General features: G+C 36.9%; 1 protein-coding gene across 1 annotated transcript in view; it reads left to right on the forward strand.

Moving 5' to 3' along the window:
* WDHD1 (WD repeat and HMG-box DNA binding protein 1) overlaps nt 1–17737 on the forward strand; it is a 57363-nt gene extending 39626 nt beyond the window's left edge. Inside the window, exons 16-25 of the mRNA XM_065871581.1 lie at nt 4452–4566; nt 5424–5555; nt 7611–7834; nt 7919–8037; nt 8228–8284; nt 10778–10821; nt 11253–11423; nt 12043–12173; nt 13893–14031; nt 16924–17737. Coding sequence (XP_065727653.1) covers nt 4452–4566; nt 5424–5555; nt 7611–7834; nt 7919–8037; nt 8228–8284; nt 10778–10821; nt 11253–11423; nt 12043–12173; nt 13893–14031; nt 16924–17124 — 1333 coding nt within the window. The 3' untranslated portion in view covers nt 17125–17737. The remainder of the gene's footprint in view (nt 1–4451; nt 4567–5423; nt 5556–7610; nt 7835–7918; nt 8038–8227; nt 8285–10777; nt 10822–11252; nt 11424–12042; nt 12174–13892; nt 14032–16923) is intronic.
* The last annotated feature ends 4477 nt before the right edge of the window (nt 17738–22214 follow it).

Here is a 22214-nt window from a genome sequence, read left to right on the forward strand (position 1 = left end):
AAGCCATGGCCCGGGAAGATCCCACATGCCACGGAGCACCTAAGCCCATGTGCCACAGCTACTGAGCCTGTGCTCTGAAGCCCGTGAGCCACAACTACTGAAGGCTGCATGCCTAGAGCCCGTACTCTGCAGCAGGAGAAGCCACCGCAATGGGAAGCCCGTGCACCACAACAAAGAGTAGCCCCTGCTCACCACAACTGGAGAAAGCCTGCGTGCAGTAACGAAGACCCAACGCAGCCAAAAATAAATAAATTAATTAATTTAAAAAATTTTCAACATGGGATAAAAAAAATAATGGACTCTAAATTACAGTTTTTAGACTTGGAAGGATTTTAGAAATTGTCTAGGCCAGTGGCTCCTGACATTTTTAAGCATAAGAGTCCTTTTATATGTCAAAGCATTTCATGAACTACAAATGATAGCAGCTTGTACAGTGAGTATCAGTTGATAGAGAAAATCCATAATAGCAGGAAGTTTCTATAGACCTAAAGATTATATTTGAACCTAAATTTGTATTATAAGTTACATCATGTACATGCATGTGAAAATTCTAGTACATAAAGTGGAAACTCTTTTATTCATTCTGCAGACAGTTCATGGTGCCCTTGTGAATGCATGGTCATTTTGCAATAGCTCAGCAGCCCTACAGGGATAAAAAAATGAGAACCACCAGTTTCTTTTGGTCTAGTTCCTGTGCTCTGCCTTTACTCCTGGTCCTTTTCCCCAATTTTTACAGGTGAGAAAACTGAGGCCCAAAAAGATTAAGTAACTTGGGATCACACAGCCAGTTAGTAGCAAAAAAGTTCCTATATTTTCTCTGTTGAAATACAGGAACAGTGGAAGTTGAGTTGATAAATAGATTGAAAGAATAAACTTATCCCTTAAGGACTGGCTTATTCTAGGGGAATAATTGAATTACTGAGGGGAATCTCATACAGCTGACATTTGAAACACTGAGAAGATAATGCTGAAAAATATATGTACTTGTATATACCGTGATAAATTGATCAGAATGTTTTTCATTTTTTCCTGGCTTTATTCTGGAAGAATCAACTTGAATAAGAATGTTTTTCAAAGATTGGAAGTTACATTTCTCAGTATGGCCTACTGTGCTTCTCATACCAGCTTTCCTTACATTTAGTCACATGTAGAGGATGATTAATTTCCTTTCTATTGATAGAGAGGTCCGTGAAAGCCCAGGAAGAAAACCGTACAGCCATCTTTAGTAGCCTGCTGCTGTGTTTAATGAGACTTAATTATCCTTGCTATCAAGAAATTCATTCTTGGGCTTCCCTGGTGGCACAGTGGTTGAGAGTCCACCTGCTGATGCAGGGGACACGGGTTCGTGCCCCGGTCTGGGAAGATCCCACATGTCGCGGAGCGGCTAGGCCCATGAGCCATGGCCGCTGAGCCTGCGCATCCAGAGCCTGTGCTCCGCACCGGGAGAGGCCACAACAGTGAGAGGCCCGTGTACCGAAAAAAAAAAAAAAATTCATTCTTATATTTATTTAAATCTCACGCTTCCGTTTGCTCTCAGTGTTTGTGGTAAAGATAGCAAACCACTTGCTTCTCTGGAAAGGCAGCATTTCATAATGGTCCAGCGCTGGAGCCTGCTGCAGTATCCTGGCTGAAATGCTCACTGTATAGCCCTGGCCATGACATTTAGACTCTCTGTGCCTCTGTTTCCTCATTTCTAAAACCAGGATGAAGCTAGTACCCATCTCACAGAACTACTGTGAAGATGAAGTGATGTAGGAGTACTTAGAACAGTGCCTGGCCCTTAGTGAGTGTTCATTGAATGTCAGTTGTTAATAACAACAGTAGTTTTCTTACCGTCACTACTTTAAGGCATTTGGCCTTGTATTTCATGGTTAATGATTATGTTTCTATAATCTTTACATTTAAAATACATTTTCTAACCCAGATTCAGCAGTATTTATGCTTTCTTTTTGGTGAGGAGATACATTTTGTTAAAAATAATTTTTTTTAATTCATTTGAATCAGTACAAAACACCTGCCTTTAATTACTGATGTGTAGCGTATCTGATTTCCTACCTCTGTTTGAAATGAACTTCAGTTTAGCAGAAATTGTCTTTATGGTTTCCTCTGAAGATTTTTTTTAATTGTCACCACTGGTTAATACATAACTGAGAGTTTACTAATTTTCGTGCCACAATCTAATTTGCTTTCTACAAACATCAGTATTCCTTTTCTCTTTAGTTTAGTTTAGTTTTTTACCTTATTCTGCTTTATTTTTTGATATTAGAACATATTTACTTAACGATATTTTATGCAGGCACTTCATGTCAGGCATTCTCTTTGGTTTTTAAAAACTCTTAAGAGTTATTTAATGCACTTGAAAACAGACTTTTTTTTGCAAGTTATGTTCATTTAATAAGCATTTGCTAAAAGTACTGACTACATGTCCTGTGCTACATGAAGATAAATTGGGCCAGCAGCCTGGAAGAGTTGGGTGGTAAAATCATTATCTACTCCTGAGTCAGTGCTCTAAAAGAGTTAAATCCCCTCGAACACTGAAAAGAGTCCCATGCAACACAGACGACAAGCAAAACTCACTAACTCTTAGAAACTTATTCTGGACATTGGCCCCCGTTTTCTCCAGTTTGATATTTTTCAACTCTGTAATATAAGAGAACAAATTTTTTGGTTTGTTTGGAAAGGAATTGAAGTAATTTTGTCTCCTTAGTAAACTGTGGTTTATTTTTTCACATTTTATCCTCCAAATGGTTTAGCCACAGTTTCCAGGAAACTCATTCATTGTAGGCAAAACCCATCAAATTAGCAGTCAAATGAGTTTGTTTTTTTCCTCTTCTTCCATGAAAGAGCTATCTAACAGAGAAAAGGTCATTTTACTTCAGGTCTTTAAAGCTAAGAAAAGGATAAGAAATGTGAATTGGTGCTCTGCTTTGATGTAAATGTGGCTTTAAAAAAGCTATTAGAAAAATCCTTATCAATTTTTCTTTATGATATTTGCTTACTATGGCTAAATAAAGTATTAGAGTTGTAAAATGTTTTTAAACAGAGTCTAAGTCACTTTATAGAAAAAAGAATGTTAAGGCAATTAAGATTACTCCCAGTGTTCCTCCTAGTTTTGTTAATGTACATATATGCATACGTAATTGCACTCGTCCTTTCTGAATGCACATGTTCTGTCTTCCGTTTTGCATGACTAAAATGGTTTTGTGAATAGGTGCATAACAGAATTACTACAAGACGTTTTTCAAACGCTCAGTATTCACATTGCCACCTCATACTATGTGGTGAAAACCACTGATTTATGTGAAATCATAAAAGGGGAGGACGTAGAAAGAAATGAGGATTTATGTTAAAAAATATTGGAACTCTAAAAACATGTTTGTTTTTATTATATTTTCACAAAAAGAAGGAAAGGGAGTATTTAAATCTTACAAGAAAGGGAGCCTATGTAATATTCCTGGGTAATGCCACTTATTTATTTTTTAACTATTCTAGTGGACATTTGATAATATTAGAAGATATTTATGAAAAAAATTTTAAACCTAAGGGCCTAATTTCTACCTGGTATTTTCCTTCAAGAAAGTCATAACTTAAAGCCCTGATTAAAAGGCTGTATTACCGGATGGCTGTTAGTAAGCATTGAACAAGGGTCTATGTTTTTTAAATGACTTCATGAAAATTAGAAAATTTGTCTGTAGTACTTAGAGTGTGCAGTTATGTTTTTCTTATAAATAATTTGGAGTAAATACATTAAAAGAGTATTCTGCATATATAAATCACTCTGATGAATGGATACTTTTTAATTCATAAATTGCATTAGTACTCATCCTGATGGGCATATATGAGTGCCTTACATATTCTAGTCAGAAAAGTCCTTGCCAACTGAACTATTACCACATATGGCAACCCTTCATTTAGCAGAGCAGATATACAGTATAACCTTTTTATAATGATAATAGATTTTCTGCTTCACTCTCACCAATATCTAATAATAAACACTTATTGGACATTTCACCCTCTTTTTCTCTTATATGACACTTTCTACCAACAGTACCAATATTTCCAAACTGAAGAATGAAAGTGAATATGCTTTATCAGCATTTTATCTTAGGGCAATCTGTTTTATAACATGGATCCCATGACAAGTGTTTATGGCACAATTTCTGTATTTTGGAAGTGGGCATTTTGCTAAGGAAAATCTGAAAAGAGCTGATTTCACTTTTAGTGATTGTTAATTTAATAAAGCTGATGTGAGGAGGGATTTTTGAAGTACGTGGAGGGATAATTTTGATACGCCTAAAGTACTTTTTTAAAAGAGGAATCTTTTGTATATTATTAAGCCAGCTATTGGAATATTATTATTCCAAGTTACTAACTTTTGGAAAATTTATAATGTAGCAGTTTTTATGATATTTTGGAAAGTTTTTATGGTGAGACTGTTTCTTTCCTGACAGGTGTATTCCTTGCAAAGGTTCTCGATTTCCCCCCACCCTTCCACGCCCTGCTGTAGCTGTATTACCCTTTAAGCTTCCTTACTGTCAGACTGCCACAGAGAAAGGACAAATGGAGGTATGCACAAATCTTACCTTGACACTCTGAGTTTGATAATGCCCTGCCTGTGACACAGGCATTTAGAATTATTCTGATGACCAGTGTTGAGTATTCACTACTTTATAATTAAAGAAATAGCAGTAGCTGTGAGGGAGGAGGGCTGCTTCCAGGGACTTTGTCTAAGAGGTAAATGGATGTGACTGTCAGGGCCTCACTAGGGTAAGGCGCTCACTCTCGGGCTTGGACAAGTGCCTAAGAGGACAATGCCTTCATGAATTTTGTACCCTTAGGCACCTTACTCCTAGCCCTGCGTCATCAAAAGTCATTCGATATCTTGCAGTTAGTTATTCTAAACAAGAAACAAATCAGCTTATAAAAATCTAGTTTACTAAGTTCTCTGAGCATCAGCTGTGATAGCTAGGAAACTTTAAAATGCTATATACAGTTGACCTTTGAAGAACATGGGTTTGAACTGTGTGGGTCCATTTATACGTGGGTTTTTTTCAGTAGTAAATACTACAGTACAGCACCATGCAAGATTGGTTGAATCTGAGGATGCCGAACCTCAGATATGGACGAACCGCATATATATGGAGGGCTGACTATAAGTTATATGCAGATTTTCAACTACACAGAGGGTAGGCACCTCTACCTGCTACATTGTTCAAGGGTCACTGTATTTCCCTGTTTTTTTTTTTTTTAAGGATAGAAGATAAAGTCAAGCCATAATATCACATTAGAATTGTAAAATAAGCTGTAGAAAGGAATATTTCAGAAAATATTTTATTCAGAAACTGGTATCATATGATAAATGTTTAACACTTGCGTGGTATTCGACTGATAGTTGGCTCTAAGCAGTTTTTCCACTTTTGCAGGAACAGTACTGGCGTTCAGTTATGTTTCACAACCACCTTGATTATTTAGCTAAAAATGGTTATGAATATGAAGAGAGCACTAAAAATCAAGCAATAAAAGAACAACAGGAACTTTTAATGAAAATGCTTGCGGTGAGTAAAATAAGTATAGTGGGGAAGAAAAGTTAATTTTTTTTCTCTAGGTTGAATTTCTTAATGGTATGTGAATTAGCACCAGGTTCCACAACCTAGAATTCCTAAGTTGTATCTGGTGGTGTTTTTCTCCCTTAAAAGTTCTGTTTCCCAGTTCATGTTGCATACAAAATATTTACGACATTGCCTTGTATCTAAGCTCATGGGAAGAAATAAACTCTTCTGGTGCTACCTCCCTGTTTTGTTTTTGCCGACTGGTCTGTGTTTTAATAGGCCCTGTAGGTGATTCAGATGCTTATTAATAAAGTTTGAGGACTGGCTCTAGCTCCTCCTCTTATCATGTGCAGCAAATAAAGTTTGAGTGTAGACTTTTAGGTCTGCAGGCTGAGCAGTCTTAAGAACTTTGATCAGGCTTTTAGACATGCCTGCCTTTTGTTATCCTCTTAGGTAAAAGTTTGTCTGTAGCCAGTGACCAGGTTTGGTCCCCTGGATATTTAAATACATTTATCTTTAGAGATAAAAAACTTTTTGAAACATAAGATTCATAAGTGTGTGTCCTCATTCCAGGTTGGCTTATGAGGTGAAGTATAATGTAATTTCTTCTGTGCTCTTCTTGGACTAGACTGTAAACACCTTGAGGGCAGTGACCATGTCCTGTTCACTAATGTATGCCAGGCACTGATGTAGTGTCTGATACATAGTGCACCTCAGTATTTCCTAAGAGGGTAAACGGCCCAGACTTGCCATTTTAAAGTTGAGGGAAAAAACTTCTGAGGGCAAAGTGATATCTGAGACCACAGAGCTTATTGTAACTTGTCTCCAAAAGGTGATATTCACTGCTGTCACCTCTATGCAACACTGCCTTGCATTTAGTATTAAAGAAATTTAATTAGTTTACTATAGAGTAAGTTTTGTTCCATTCACAAAGTCCCATTTGTACACCAACATGAACTAGTAACCTTTTTATTTTCTACAGCATATGTAAGGAAACATGTTTGATTTATTTACCATTTAGCCGTAGAGGAGCTTTTCCGCTGGAGTGCAGCGTTCCTCAGCAGGGTGCTAGTAGCATCCTGTTAGTTCTTTAGCATTCCTGCCCCCAGGCAAATGCCCATAGTTCCACCTAATTACTGGGAAAACCATACTACTTTCATTTCCAAATGCCCTCTGAGGCAGAGTACCACCCTGATTGAGAAGTACTGCTTACAGATAAGTGATTCTGGAAAACTTGAGAAGGACATGCAGGTAAATATCTAAAGCGTCTATGCTGATGTATCAGACTTGACATGGCTAAGTAACAAAGTAATACTTCTGTGAATTATGAGACCTTTAGTAGTCTTCGAAATATTAGTTTTCCTCACATTGTACTTCAGTTGCCTCACTTTGAGTCGTCAAAATTCATACCAAAAGAAAAAGTCATGATAAATGAATGTTTTTCGTTTTATATTGTAAGCATAAAAAATAGAGCAAGAAAAAGGAGGTTGTTTGCTAATTTGGAAGTTGTATAACTGTTTCTGGTGGTTAGAGATCATAGACGATCATACTTAAAAAGCTAATGGGTAAATCTGTTTGCCCACCCACATTCACTTAGTAGCATTTGTGTGCCAATTCTACACAAAGTAATAACAAATCATTTACAATTTATTCTTTCTTTCAATTTGCTACCCTGTTTTGTGAGTGCAGGTGGTGGAATGGGCAGGAAAACAAATTTAGGAGAACCATTTTTGAATTTTTAAATAAATCTCTTACTCCTTGCAATCAATAACTTGAAATGATATGTCATATTTCATTGTTGATTGTAAAATGCACCAGTATTTTACTTATTTAAGTCACTAAGACAGAAAGAAATGCTGCCATTTAAACTGACTCACCGTCAATTGTAAGATGGTTCTCAACTTCAGAGAGAGATGTTAAAATGTGTAAAAATGTGCCTCTTAGAATCAGGGATACAATATCTAGAAAACTTTTCTCAGTTCTACTAGTAGTATCATTCTTTTATTTTTAAAAAGTTTTACTCAACATAATTTGACTTTTTTCCCCCTTTTTTTCCTTTAGCTTTCTTGTAAACTGGAGCGGGAATTTCGTTGTGTGGAACTTGCTGATCTAATGACTCAAAATGCTGTGAATTTAGCCATTAAATATGCTTCTCGTTCTCGGAGATTAATATTGGCCCAGAGACTTAGTGAACTGGCTGTAGAGAAAGCAGCAGAATCGGCAGCCACCCAAGCTGAAGAAGAGGAAGAAGAAGAAGAGGATTTCAAAAAAAAGTTGAATGCTGGGTAAGAAATGTTTGAGTTTTACCATCCTGAATATTGACTTGGTCTTTTTATAGCCCTTTATTGAATAATATCATTGTCTTTTAGTTACAGTAATACTCCTACAGAGTGGAGTCAGCCAAGGCTCAGAAATCAAGTTGAAGAGGATTCAGAGGATACTGGAGAAGCTGATGATATAGAAGAAAAACCAGAAATACATAAACATGGTAAGATAACATTTTTAAGGCGGCTTAAAGATGAGATGTGTCATGTGTGTGACTTCTCCCCTTTTACTTGGCTGAGGGATATTGAATACCCATACTTTTTCAAGATGTCTTTCCTGTCTGATTGTTGATTACAGAAGATGACTTTATCTTCCCATTTACATTGTATTGTTTTATCTTAATTATTCTGTAGGAGAAAACCCGTTTTTCAAAAGTGTAAATTCCTCTGATATGCCAGCTATTAAGTCAGGTAAGAAAATTTGGATTTTGTAATATCGAGAAAATTTTGAAGTAGTCTTTACAGTGATACATCTACTCAAATACACCTTACTCTTCAGGGCCTGCTTTGTTCTTGTTGTTTTTAATCAGAAATGTTTGTGAAACAGTGGTCATTTAACAAATACTTATTAAATGCCTATTTTGTGTCTAGTATTTGCCTGGGGTGGGGGGCTACAGTGGTCAAGTAGACATGTATGTTTGATCCCTGCATAAACATTACAGTACCAGCTGGCTTTTAAAAGTATACATATATATATATATATATATATATATATATATATATATATATATATATGTGTTTGATTTTAGTATACTTTTACATGTGTACAGATTATTAAAAGAGCATATGACAGGTGGCTGTAATCTAGTCAGTGGTGGGGGATGGTTTGGGACCCCAAGGAAGGCCTCATGGAATGTTTATTTATTTTATTTTGTTTTATTTATTTATTTGTGGTACGCGGGCCTCTCACTGTTGTGGCCTCTCCCGTTGTGGAGCACAGGCTCCGGACGCGCAGGCTCAGCAGCCATGGCTCACGGGCCCAGCCGCTCCACGGCATGTGGGATCTTCCCGGACCAGGGCACGAACCCATGTCCCCTGCATCGACAGGTGGACTCTCAGCCACTGCGCCACCAGGGAAGCCCTATTTTATTTTTTAAATTTATTTTTGGCTGCCCTGGGTCTTCATTGCTGTGCGTGGGCTTTCTCTAGTTGCGGCGAGCGGGGGCTGCTCTTCATTGTGGCGCGCGGGCTTCTTATTGCGGTGGCTTCTCTTGTTGTGGAGCACGGGCTCTAGGCCCGCGGGCTTCAGTCGATGTGGCACACGGGCTTAGTAGTTGTGGCTCAGGGGCTTAGTTGCTCTGCAGCATGTGGGATCTTCCCAGACCAGGGCTGTAACCCGTGTCCCCTGCATTGGCAGGCGGATTCTTAACCACTGCGCCACCAGGGAAGCTGCCATGTGGAATGTTTAAAGCAGAGATCTAAAGGATGAATGAGTCAGCCATGCAAAGGTGGGTGGGAGCAGAAGCAGAAGAAAAGCATGTGGGCTTAGGGAACAGCATGTGTGAAGACTATAAGAGAGGCTTGAAGAGCACAGAGAGCAAAGAGAAAGTGGTGCTGAATGGTTTTGGAGCAATGAGCAGGAGCCAGACCTTGCAGATCCATGTAGGCCATGGTAGGATTTGGACCTTTATTCTGAGGTTGCTGGGAGGCTGTTGTAGGTTTTAATGAGGGGCAGAGTATGGCACACTGTGAAGAGGAGGACTGCATATAAGGAGACTTCTGAGGTAGTCCCAAGTGAGATTGAATAGACTGGGGGGGTGGTGATTGCTGGTAGAAAGCATGGAGGAATTGAAGAGGTGTTTCTGAAGATGATATAGAGAGGATGGAAGTTCAGGGTGTGAAGAATAACTATCAGTTTCTGGCTTGAGTACTTGAATGAATGATGGTGCCATTTACTGAGTCAGGAAACACTAGGAAAACGTAGGTTTAGATAGGTGGATGATGAATTACTATTGGCTGTTCAGGAAAGTAGTATCTCTGGGATGGAGATGTAAAGTGAAAATTGTTGACATAAGTATAGCAGTTTAAACCATGTGTATGGGTGAGTGAGCACTGGGGGAGGATCAAAGTGAGGAGAAAAATGAGGTTAGGCCTAGAGAGGAGGAGGACGAACTATCAAAAGAAAGTGAGGAAGGAGGTAAGCCAGGGAATGCAGTATCTCAGAAGTCAAAGGGGAGATAGTATCAAGAAGAAAGGAACACTCCGCTATGTGGAATGCTGTTGAGAGGTCAAACAAGGTGATGGCTGGAAAAGATCCACCAGTTTTGGCTGCATAGGGTTTACTGAGTTCTTAGCAAGAGCAGATTCTGCAGGGTAGTAAGGCTGGAAGCCATGTATTGGATGGAGGAACATGTGAATAGTGAGGAAATGGGAATAGCTGTGTAGACAACTCTTGAGAAATTTGGCTGCTTAGGGGAGGTGAGGGAAAATGATGTGGGGGGCGAGAAGGGGATGTGGCAGAGAGTGTGTTTGGTTTTTGTTTGTTTCTTTAAGTTGGGGAACTTGAGCCAATAAAGAAGGAAAAGTCAAAGATGACACGTGTAGCCATTGATAACACAAGTTTCTTGAAAAGCAGGAGTGGGTGGGATCTAGAGCATTTGTAGAGGAATTATTAACTAGCTAAAATAAGGCACCATTCTTCCCTGGTAACAGGAGAAAAGAAGAGATCTCTACATATTGTATCTGTCTATTTCATAGTGGCAAATTGGGATAGTTCCCATCATCTAATAGCTTTTATTTTGTCTTAGAAATAGGAAGGAGGTCATATATAGTTATTAATAGTTTTAAAGTTGCAAAGTACATTATTTTCATATAATACAGATTAAAATATTCCATAATTCTTATAGAAGTCATAAGTCTTCTGAGTTTTACCACTATTAAGTGAGGGTTTCTTTCTTATGAAAGGTGCAGTTACCTCTAGCAACCAAGGACGAATAAACCCCTTCAAGGTAAACTCTTTCCAGTGATGTTTTCTATTATTTAAATACATTTCCATACAGAGAAATATTTCCAAACTACCAGACAACCCTCCCCAGACTTAAGAGGCATTAAAGACTGCAACAGATTAAATTTTAAAATATTTAAATAAGTAAATATTTTAAAATAAACAAAGATGAAAGCAGCATTAGTTCCTGCTTGGACCAGGAGTTACATTTTCTACTTATCTTCTGAGAACCTACAGTTTTGAAGGTTTTCAAAACTTGGGGATGTGGTATTTGGGAATATGCGCATCAGTCTTAATTTGGATTATACCAAATATATTCATTTCCGAAGGTGAGACTACAATACAAACTTAACAGAAATTTAAAGGAAAAATAAATCTCTTGGCATTTTTTTTTCTTCTTTAAACATTAAATGTTAATATTAGTTTGCTTTGTAGGTATCAGGCAATTCCAAAGAGCCATCCATTTCAGTGAATTCAGTACGTTCAACTAATATTTTAGACAATATGAACAAATCATCCAAGAAATCTACTGCACTTAATCGAGCTACAAATTATGAAAAATCTCCGGTTATAAAGCCTCTGGTTCCAAAACCAAAGTCTAAGCAGGTATGATTTCACCTGCCCCCATCTGCAGTACACAACTCATAGTCTATCTTACTTTAGTTTTGTTCACTCTTTCAGGTATGAGACAGGAGGCTCCAGTTGTTTATAAGTGATTGTCTAGTGAGGGCAATGGTTCTCAATTCTGGTTTTGCATCAGAATCACTTTTTAAAAATATGTAGACCCAGGACAGGGACTCATGCATCTATCTGTATTTTTTTTCATTTTCCACATGGTTCTGATGCATGTCCCTATTTAATGACAGCTGGTTTAGTACCTAGCCCTAATCTTCCCTTGTTCTGTATTCTGATTTTGCCTCCCAGATTGTGTCCCAGTTTTGGTATTTTATCACAGATTTGTCATCAGTAAAATAGACCTATCATTTGTATTTTCCATTTCATATAATTTTATTCATCTAGAATACATGAAATTTGAGGTACAGTTTTTTGGGGTTGTGTGTGTGTGTTTATACATGTTTATTTTCAACAGAGAACCTCTCGGGACTTCACACGTTGGTGTAAGAATTCTAAATAATTATATTTCTCCACATTTTTCAAAATTTGCTTGTAACATATAAAATCATACTAGATTTTGTTGCGGTATTCATTATGTTTGTTTTTACAGGCATCTGCAGCATCCTTTTTCTGGAAAAGAACTTCCCAAGCTGATAAGACTGAGGAAGTAAAAGAAGAAAATCCTAAAAATCCATCATCTGAAACCCCAGCTATGTGTCCTCAAAACACTGAAAACCAAAGGTCAGTACATAGAGAAATTTAGTGTTCTCAAGATGTAGTATTCCAGTAAAAGGCATACAGAAGTAGCAATACAAAATTATGTGGCCCTGTTATTCATTCATGTAAATAATATGTTGGCACAGGTAGTAGGCATTCTGAACACTTGTAACTTTAGGGAAGCCACAAATATTGATTAATGTCTATTTATATTACTTATTAAAGTATGCTTTGATAAACTGCATACATGTTTTAAATTGTGGATACGTTTTGCTGGGACACTATATTTTATAATTAGTTCATTTTTTCATTTGTTTGTTTTTAAATAGTTAGTGTAGTTACATGGGAGAAACACAGTCAAAAGATAGAAAAAGATTTGTGATGAAGAGTAAATCTTTTCCCTACCCACCCAGTTTTCCCTCCACAAATAGTCACTGCACAAGTTTCTTATATAGCCTTCTGGAATTATCCTATGCATGTACACTTAGATTTATCTGTTTTTTGTTAGTTTTACAGAAATGGTAGTATACTCATTGTTCTGTGCCTTATTTTTTTCATTTAATAGCTTTTGCAGATGATTTCTTATTACTACATGAAGAGTTTCTTTAATCTTTTTACTTCCATTGAATGGCTATACCATAATTTATTTAGTTCTCTACTGGTGGACAAAAGGTAGTTGCTGGTCTTTTGCTAGTACAAATAGTAGTACAGTGAATAACTTTATATGAATATTATATACCTATAGCTGTAAGATGGATTCCTGTATGGTTCAAGCTAATGTACAATTGTAATTTCGATAGATATTGCAAAATTGTTCTGCATGGATGTTGTATTATTTTATACACCCCCAGCAATATGAGAGTTCCTATTTGTCCATATCCTGTTTGTCCACCAACTCAGTGTTACCAAATTTCTTGATCTCTTGTATGCTAGATTTATTTAAAATACATCAGCTAAATTGAAAAAGTCACCGTTTCATTTTTAGTGTTATGTATCTCATTTAACCAATATCTGACGTTAACCAATTTAATTTGAAGGGATAGCTGTGGTTTTTATTTTTTCCTATTTTGTTCTGAATTTGATTTAGGTATTAAACAGTGAAATTTTTATTTAAGAAGATTCCATTTTTTATACTATCAGGCTATACAGAAAAAAAGTGCTCAGTAAATATTAAATGTTTGCATTAAATCTTCACTTGTGACCTAAAGACAGTTTGTGTCAGAACTGAAATCTAATGAAACTGACAAGTATGCTGTGTCCATGCTTTACATAATAATGGTACAAGAAAGGACCCACACTCTCAGGTCAGCTGTGAGGGCAGGGGTGAGGAGCTTGAGAGAAGTCATGACGATTTCCAATAGCTGGTTTGGGAAATGGAGAAAGGCTACCAAAGATGCATGGAAGGGTTATATTGGGCTAGAGGGGCGAAGTAGGATTGGAGACCTTGAGCCTGTCAACATTCATAAAAGAGTTGAAAGTTCAGAGTTTTGCTGCACTTGGAAAATACAAATGTGAGTAATCCCTTTGAATTGATCTTATAAAGGATTTTTTCAGCTCATTATTCCTGCAGTCTCTAGGCAGTTTTAAGTAATATGTAATTATGAATATTAACGAGGGTAATTAACTGTGTCTCTCTTACTTTATATATAGGTATGCTAATGGTTAATCACTAACCTGAAAAATCATGAAGCACTTTTAAGACTGTCTTAATTATAAAATTTTTTTATATAACTGCTATTTTAGGCCAAAGACCGGGTTCCAGATGTGGCTGGAAGAAAACAGATGTAATATTTTGTCTGACAATCCTGACTTTTCAGATGAAGCAGACATAATAAAAGAAGGAATGGTTCGATTTAGAGTATTGTCAACTGAAGAAAGGAAGGTAAGTAAGGATAATTGTATTGAGAATGAGACTTTAGTGAATTCCTAGGGGTTTTTTTTGTTTCTTTTTTAATTGGGGTATAGTTGTTGTACAATGTTGTGTTAGTTTCTACTGTACAGCGAAGTGGAATTCCCTGTGCTATACAGCAGATTCTTATTAGTTATCTATTTTATACATATTAGTGTATATATATCAATCCCAATCTCCCAGTTCATCCCCCTGCCCTCACTTTCCCCACTTGCTGTCCATACGTTTGTTCTCTACATCTGTGTCTCTATTTTTGCCTTGCACACCAGTTCATCTGTACCATTTTTCCAGGTTCCACATATATGCGTTAATATACGATATTTGTTCTTCTCTTTCTGACTTACTTCACTCTGTATGACAATCTCTAGGTCCATCCACGTCTCTATAAATAACCCAATTTCATTCGTTTTTATGGTTGAGTAATATTCCATTGTATATAAGTACCACATCTTCTTTATCCATTCCTCTGTTGATGGACATTTAGGTTGCTTCCATGACCTGGCTATTGTAAATAGTGCTGCAGTGAACATTGGGGTGCATGTGTCTTTTTGAATTAGAGTTTTCTCTGGGTATATGCCCAGTAGTGGGATTGCTGGGTCATATGGTAATTCTATTTTTAATTTTTTAAGGAACCTCCATACTGTTCTCCATAGTGGCTGTGTCAGTTTACATTCCCACCAACAGTGCAAGAGGGTTCCCTTTTCTCCACACCTTCTCCGGCATTTATTGTTTATAGATTTTCTGATGATGCCCATTCTAACCTGTATGAGGTGATACATCATTGTAGTTTTGATTTGCATTTCTCTAATAATTAGTGATGTTGAGCAGCTTTTCATGTGCTTCTTGGCAATCTGTATGTCTTCTTTGGAGAAATGTCTATTTAGGTCTTCTGCCCATTTTTTGATTGGGTTGTTTGTTTTTTTGATATTGAGTTGCATGAGCTGTTTATATATTTTGGAGATTAATCCTTTGATTGTCCGTTGATTCATTTGCAAATATTTTCTCCCACTCTGAGGATTGTCTTTTTGTCTTGTTTATAGTTTCCTTTGCTATACAAAAGCTTTTAAGTTTCATTAGGTCCCATTTGTAAGGATAATTGTACTGAGATGGGGACTTCAGTGAATTCCCAGGTTTTAAAAATTCTTAAAGAAAGTGCCTTTTTCTGTTTTTAGAAATTGAATACATTCTGATAAACTCTTGGTGGAGAGGAAATACAACAAGCAAAATGTCAGCTTTGAACCTGTGGATATGTAATAATTATTATTTAGTGCTGATGGTTAATTTTTTGGCAGATGCACTGCTTACATCTGTATAAGTTTCTGCATATTGTAAGTTAGGGGAATACCCCAAGAAAAAGTGCATTACTTATCAAAAGCAAAAAAAGATTAATAAGTAAAAACGAAATTAATTCACATTTTTGGAGTACTACTCTAAAGTCCTTGTAAGCAGAATTTCTTAAAATGCTGTTTACTTACACGTTGAATACTAAATGATAATACTGCTTTGGGGGGGAAAATCTGATGTTCTGTTCTAGCCTTTCATGTGGAAATTAGGACAGGTGGCTTGTACCTATTGCTCCTCATGTCAGTTTCTGCCATGTGAAAGAAGGCTAAGAGCAGCTTTCTTTTGCAAGGGGAAGGATTGTGTGTGTTGTATCAATAAATCTTAGACTTCCCTTCCCTAGGAATGACTGCATGCAGCATGGGCACCTTGTGACATAGTTACCTTGATAAGCTGGTTTTTACGAATAAAACTAATGCAAAATTAGGAAGCTAGAAACTGGTCTTACCACCTCTAGCCTCCTTTAGAACCTCATTAGCATCTTTGTATTTCTCATTTTTTATAAGTATTTATAAAAGGATAAAAATTGTAAAGAATTAGATAAAATGACATCTGAATGAATAAGACCTTATTAGGAAAAGAGGAAGAGATTTGGCAAAAGTTGTGATTATGTTCTTGAATACTTAAAAATGTAATCAATATTTTTAGTGTGTAAACCTTAAACATTTCTTAAATCCAGTCTGTTAATGTGAAAAATACTACAGGTCAAATGGTCCCATTTCAACAACAATGACTAGGAAGGAAAATAAAGTAGGAGGAGGAGGAATTGTTATAGATTAAAAGAGGTTTAAGAGGTAAATGAAATGAGTGAAGCTTGTTGGGTTCTTGCTTAGTGAGTAGAAACCAATCCCAAAAGAGTGTATACTGTATATAACGTTCCTGATATGACAAGGTGATGGGGATGAAGAACAGAGAACTGATTGCCAGGGGTTAGGGCCTGGGAGAGGAGTGGGGTGGGGCAACATGTGGGATCCTCGTGCTTATGGAACTACTGTTCTGTATCCTGAATGTGGTGGTAAATACACAGCCTACAATAGAATTATACACACACACACAAACAAGTAGAAATAAAAAAGGGGATTTTATCAATGTCAATATCCTAGTTGTAACAGCGCACTACAGTTTTGCAAGATGCAACCATTGAGGGAAACTGAGTAAAGGGAACACGGTGGCTTTCTGTATTATTTCCTACAACTGCATGGAAATCTATAATAATCTTAAAAGGTTTTCTTTCTAAAAAAGTACCTGCAGTTATAGTGTTTTGCACTTAATATGCTTAAATACAAGCAGAGTTTAGATTGAAATATTATAGAGGTAGAATGTAAATTTTTTAACGTGCCCTGCAATTAAGTAATAAAAGATTTGTTTAAAAAAAAAAGAACCCTTAATGATTAGTTTAACAATTCAAATGCTAATTATGCTGCTTTACATAAAGGAATGTTGCCTGCAAAAGTAACGAAATCATGTCCTTCCTATTTCTTTGTTAGTGCCTAAAAACTTTTCTCCTGCAATATTTTTATAAAGGCATGGGCTGCCAAGGCCAAAGGAGGAACTGCAAGTGATGGAGCTGAAGAAAAGAAACGAAAACGTGTGGTCGATGATAGTCACGAAACTGAAAACCAGAAAGAAAAAACGAAGGAGAATCTGAATTTGCCTAAAAAGCAAAAACCTTTAGATCTTTCTACGAATCAGAAACTGTCAGCTTTTGCATTTAACCAGGAATAGAGTAAGGAAGTGTACTTAGGAAAGTAATGGATTTTTTACTCATCTTTGATGAATCTAGACCTTTTAAAAAAAATCTTTAGGAAACTCTTTATATATTTTTAAAAGAGTTTAAAAACTGCTGTTTGTCTTTATAAGATACTGTAGTAATTATATTAGTGTAGGTAGCAGGGCACCTGTAAAAACTATCATCTCTTCAGATTGCTCTGCCCCCAAATGGAGGGCCATTCAGAAGCATTGTGGTCATGGTCACTGACTGGAGGCCACTGTCATGTCCCATTGGAAGCTGATTTGGTTTTGTTTCTTACCTTAAAAATCATCAAAGCCAAGGTCTTAAAACCTCTGAACATTGAAGTACCTTGCAGGGTTTTCCTTGTTTGGTTCATGTCATGTACTGGGAAGTACTACAGAAGCCCTCTTCCCATAGACTGCTCTCTATGTCTATACTGGCCCCAGGGGACCATGGTTTTTTTTTTTTAGTATGGGCCCTAAACATGTAAATAATTTTGTAGATGAGACCTTTTGTTTGTTTTGGCAGTTTCTTCATATATTACCTTTAATTATTTGTGTAGCCTTTTTTTTTAAAAATAAAACTTGCACATTTCCATATTTAGCTTGATACGGTCTTCACATTGTATTTCCATGAAATGGAAGTGTTTCTAGAAAATATATTTTATATTTATTACCGTAATTTCTACCCCCCCCCCATCCTATTACACAGTATACACACAGAAGAGAATTGAAGATACTGTTTTGATAGCATTGCAGCCCAGCACATGATGTGCTCCTTGTAAGCTACTCTGGTTATCAGCATCAGCAGTGCTTTTCTGAGCAAGTCTTTGAAGCCTTGATAAGAGAGTGGTTGAAGAGTAATGGGAAGTGTTTAACTCCTCTTTTATTTTGAACAAACAAGATTTAATTAAGTAGTTCATACATTTTTTGGTTACTATTCTAAGCAGAACTTAATACAAATGCAGCCACTTAATGAGGGCAAAGTACAAGGGGTGGGGTTGGGTAGGGGGATAGTAGTAAAATAAAATCAGGTGACTCAAAATCTAGGGTAGTTTTATAGGTTGGAAGGAACAAAATATGTTGAAAATTTAGATGTATAGGAGCCAAAGGATATTCCTTGTCTCATAATGATTAAGGTTGCGAAGGAATACATTTCTGATTTTTTAGTTAGCAGCTGGTATTGAGAAACATTGTAGCATAGAGGTTAGGAGCACAGGTTTCAAAGCCAGACTACCTGGGCTCAAAGGACCACTGCAATACTACCAGCTAAATGACCTTGGGTAAGTTCTAGCCTTTGTCCACTCATCTGTAAAATGGGTATATTAATAGTAACTACTTTAGAGGGTTGTTATGAGAATTAAATGAGGTAAAAGCACTTACCTGGCACATAGTAATGTTTTATATACATATCAGCTATTGTTACTATGCTGTTGGCTGGTTCATCTTGCTTTGTCATTAGGTTTGATTCTGAATTAATTATGTATGAATTAATTTTGATTGCAAGATCCTGAAGTAAAAGTTTATTTATATTACTTTGGAAAGCATGTTTATAGACATGTATTTTGTTTGTACTTCCTCAACTTGCTTATTACCACAGTGTATAATACTTAAGGATATAATCCTTGAGTGTTATATTTCAGATCCATAGGAACCTGATAACACCAAGGATTTTCAAAAGGTTTTTTCTTTCTTTTGTTCCTTTGACCACGCTGTGCAGCATGCAGGATCTTAGTTCCCCGACCAGGGATCGAACCCATACCCCCTGGAGTGGAAGTGTGGAGTCTTAACCACTGGACCACCAGGGAAGTCCCTGCAGAAGGTTTTTTTAATCTCCTACTTTTGTTTGGTTGAAGGAAGGTTTTTGTATTGACCTGGTTTAATTTACAAATCAGAACTTTGAAACCAAGAAATATCATACTTATTCCTTTTGTATATAATATTAAACTTCTTTTAAGAAAAAAAAAATCTTTGGGACTTCCCTGGTGGTCCAGTGGGCAAGACTGCCCAGTCCCAATGCAGGGGGCCTGAGTTCAATCCCTGGTTGGGGAACTGGATCCTACATGCTGCAACTAAGAGTTCACATGCTGCAACTAAAATCTGGCGCAGCCAAATAAATAGATATTAAAAAAAAATTTCCCCCAAAGTACCCTTTTTAGCCCTCCCCCCGCCGCCCAAATCTAGGATCAATCAAGAATGTTGAATTGGGACTTCCCTGGTGGTTCAGTGGTTAAGAATCCGCCTGCCAATGAAGAGGGCACATGTTCGAGCCCTGGTCTGGGAAGATCCACATGCCGTGGAGTAACTAAGCCCTTGCACCACAACTACTGAGCCTGCACTCTAGAGCCAGTGAGCCACAACTACTGAGCCCGTGTGCTACAGCTACTGAAGCCCATGCACCTAGAGCCAGTGCTCCGCAGCAAGAGAAGCCACTGCAGTGAGAAGCCCGTGCACTGCATCAAAGAGTAGCCCCCGCTCACCACAGCTAGAGAAAGCCTGCATGCAGCAACAAAGACCCAACGATGAAGACCCAATGCAGCCAAAAATAAATAAACAAATAAAATATTTTTTAAAAAAGAATATTGAATTGTATTTAATTATTAGAAGTATATACTTTTTAATAAAGGAAAGAGTGAGGAAGAACATCATCCCTAATCCTAATATCCAGAGATAACCACTGTTAACATTTTAGTGTATGTCATTAGGCTTTTTTCTGTATATGTGGTTTTTGTTTGTTTTTTTACATAGGTGTGCAGTCCAAATTCATGCTGAGTAGAGGCGTAAAGGAAAAAACAAAACAGCTCAAGCCTGCAGTTTAAAGTGTGGCCTTTTGCTTGTAGTGTTCCTATAATTGACACCAATTTCTACCTACTCTGCAGCTGTGTCATCAAGGGCAAAAACGTATGGAGTAGAAAGTAAACATAATGGAATCAGAAAGCCAAAAGTTGGTTCTTTGAAAGACTGATAAATTAGAAAAATATCTGACAAGATTAATCATGATACAAAGAGAAAAGCATGAATAAGTAGTGTTAGGAATGAAAAGGAAATTATTAACTACAAAAACAGTACAGATTTTTTAAAGGTAAGAGGCTTATGATGGTCAGTTTTATGTGTCAACTGGCTAGGCTACAGATGTTATTCACTCAAACACTAACCTATGTGTTGCTGTGAAGGTATTTTATAGATTGTTTTAAAGTTCATAATCAGTTGTCTTTAAGTAAGAGATTATCCTAGATAGTCTGCGTGGTCCCAACTCAATCAGTTGAAAGGCCTTAAGAGCAGAACTGATAACTTCCCCGAGGGAGAAGAAGGTACCACACCTGTAGATCGCAGCTTCCACTCATGCCTTGAGATTTTTCAGCCTGCCTTTCCTGAAGGTCTCCCCTATGGTTTGGGATTTCAGACCTGCCTTCCAGCCTCGATAATCATGTGAGTCAATTTCTTGCAATAAGTCAGTATATATATTCCTACCGGTTCTGTTTCTCCAGTTGAACACTGATTCAAGACTTTTAAACAGCTTTCTGACAGTAAGTTGGAAAATTCCAATGAAATCAACAAGTTTCTACAAAAAAGACTAAAATACTTAGGAATAAATTTAACAAGTGCAAAACTTATTCTTTGAACTACAAAACATTGTTGAAAGACATACAAGAAGACCCAAATAAATGGAAAGATCATGTTTTTAGAGAGCAGAAGACTTACTAGGGTTAAGATGGCAATACCCCCCAAACTGATCTACAGATTCAATGCTATCCTATCAAAACCCCAGCTGGCTTCTTTGTAGAAAACGACAAGCTAATCCAAATGTTCATATAGAAAATCAAGGGACTTGGAATAGCCAAAATAATATTGAAAAAGAACAAGTTAGAGGATTCATACTTCCCAATTTAAAAACTACAAAGCTATATTAATCAAAACAGTGTGGTTCTGGCATGAGAATAGACCTACAGATCAATGGAATGGAGAGTCCAGGAATAAACTCTCACACTTAGAGTCAGTTGATTTTCGACAAGGTGCCAGGGCGAGTAAATGGGGAAAGGATAGTCTTTTTCCACAAACGGTGCTGGGACAACTGGAAACATGCAAAAGAATGAAGTTGGACCCCTCTCTCACACCATATAAGAAAATTAATCCCAGATGTATCAAGACATAAATGTAAACTAAAACTACAAGTCTTAGAAGAAAACATAGGTGTAAATCTTTGTGACCTTGGACTAAGTAATGGTTTCTTAGGTATAGCACCAGAAGCACAAGCAAAATAGATGAAGTCAACATCAAAATTAAAAATGTTTGTGCTTCAAAGAACACCATCAAGAACGTGCAAAAAACAAGCCACAGAAAGGGAAAAGTTTTTTGGAAATCATATATCTGATAAGGAACTTGTAGCTAAAATGTATCAACAACTCTTAAAATATATCAACATTTCTCCAAAAGACAATATACAAACGGCCAATCAGCATGTGAAAAGATACTCAGTATCCTTAGCCACCAGGAAAATGCAAGTCAGATCACAAAGAGATACAACTTCACATCCACTAGGATGGCTATAATGAAAAAGATGGACAATAACAAGTGTTAGTGAGGATGTGGAGAAATTGGAACCCTCAGACTTTACTGGTAGGAGGTAAAATGGTGGTTTGGCAGTTCTTCAAAAGGTTAAACAGAGTTATCAAATGACCCAGCATTTCCACAACTAGGTATAAACCCAAGAGTAATAAAAACATGTCCACACAAAAACTTGTACATGATTGTTCAGAGCACCGTTAATCTATAATAGCCAAAAAGTTAAAACAGCCCAAATGTCCATCAAGTGACGAACGGATAAACAAAAGTGGTATGTCCATACAATGGAATATTATTTGTTAATAAAAAGAAATGAAGTACTGATGCATGTTACAACATGGATAAACCATGAAAACATGCTAAGTGAAAGAAGCCAGTCACAAAAAAGATGATATTTTATATGACTTCATTTCTATGAAATGTCCAGACTAGGCAAATCTATAGAGACAGAAAGTAGATTGGTAGTTGCCTTGGGCTGGAGGTTAAGAGGAAAGGGTGGGTGGCTGACTGCTGATCGGTAC

The sequence above is a fragment of the Phocoena phocoena genome, chromosome 2, assembly GCF_963924675.1.
Source record: "Phocoena phocoena chromosome 2, mPhoPho1.1, whole genome shotgun sequence".
In the NCBI taxonomy this organism is placed as follows: domain Eukaryota; kingdom Metazoa; phylum Chordata; class Mammalia; order Artiodactyla; family Phocoenidae; genus Phocoena; species Phocoena phocoena.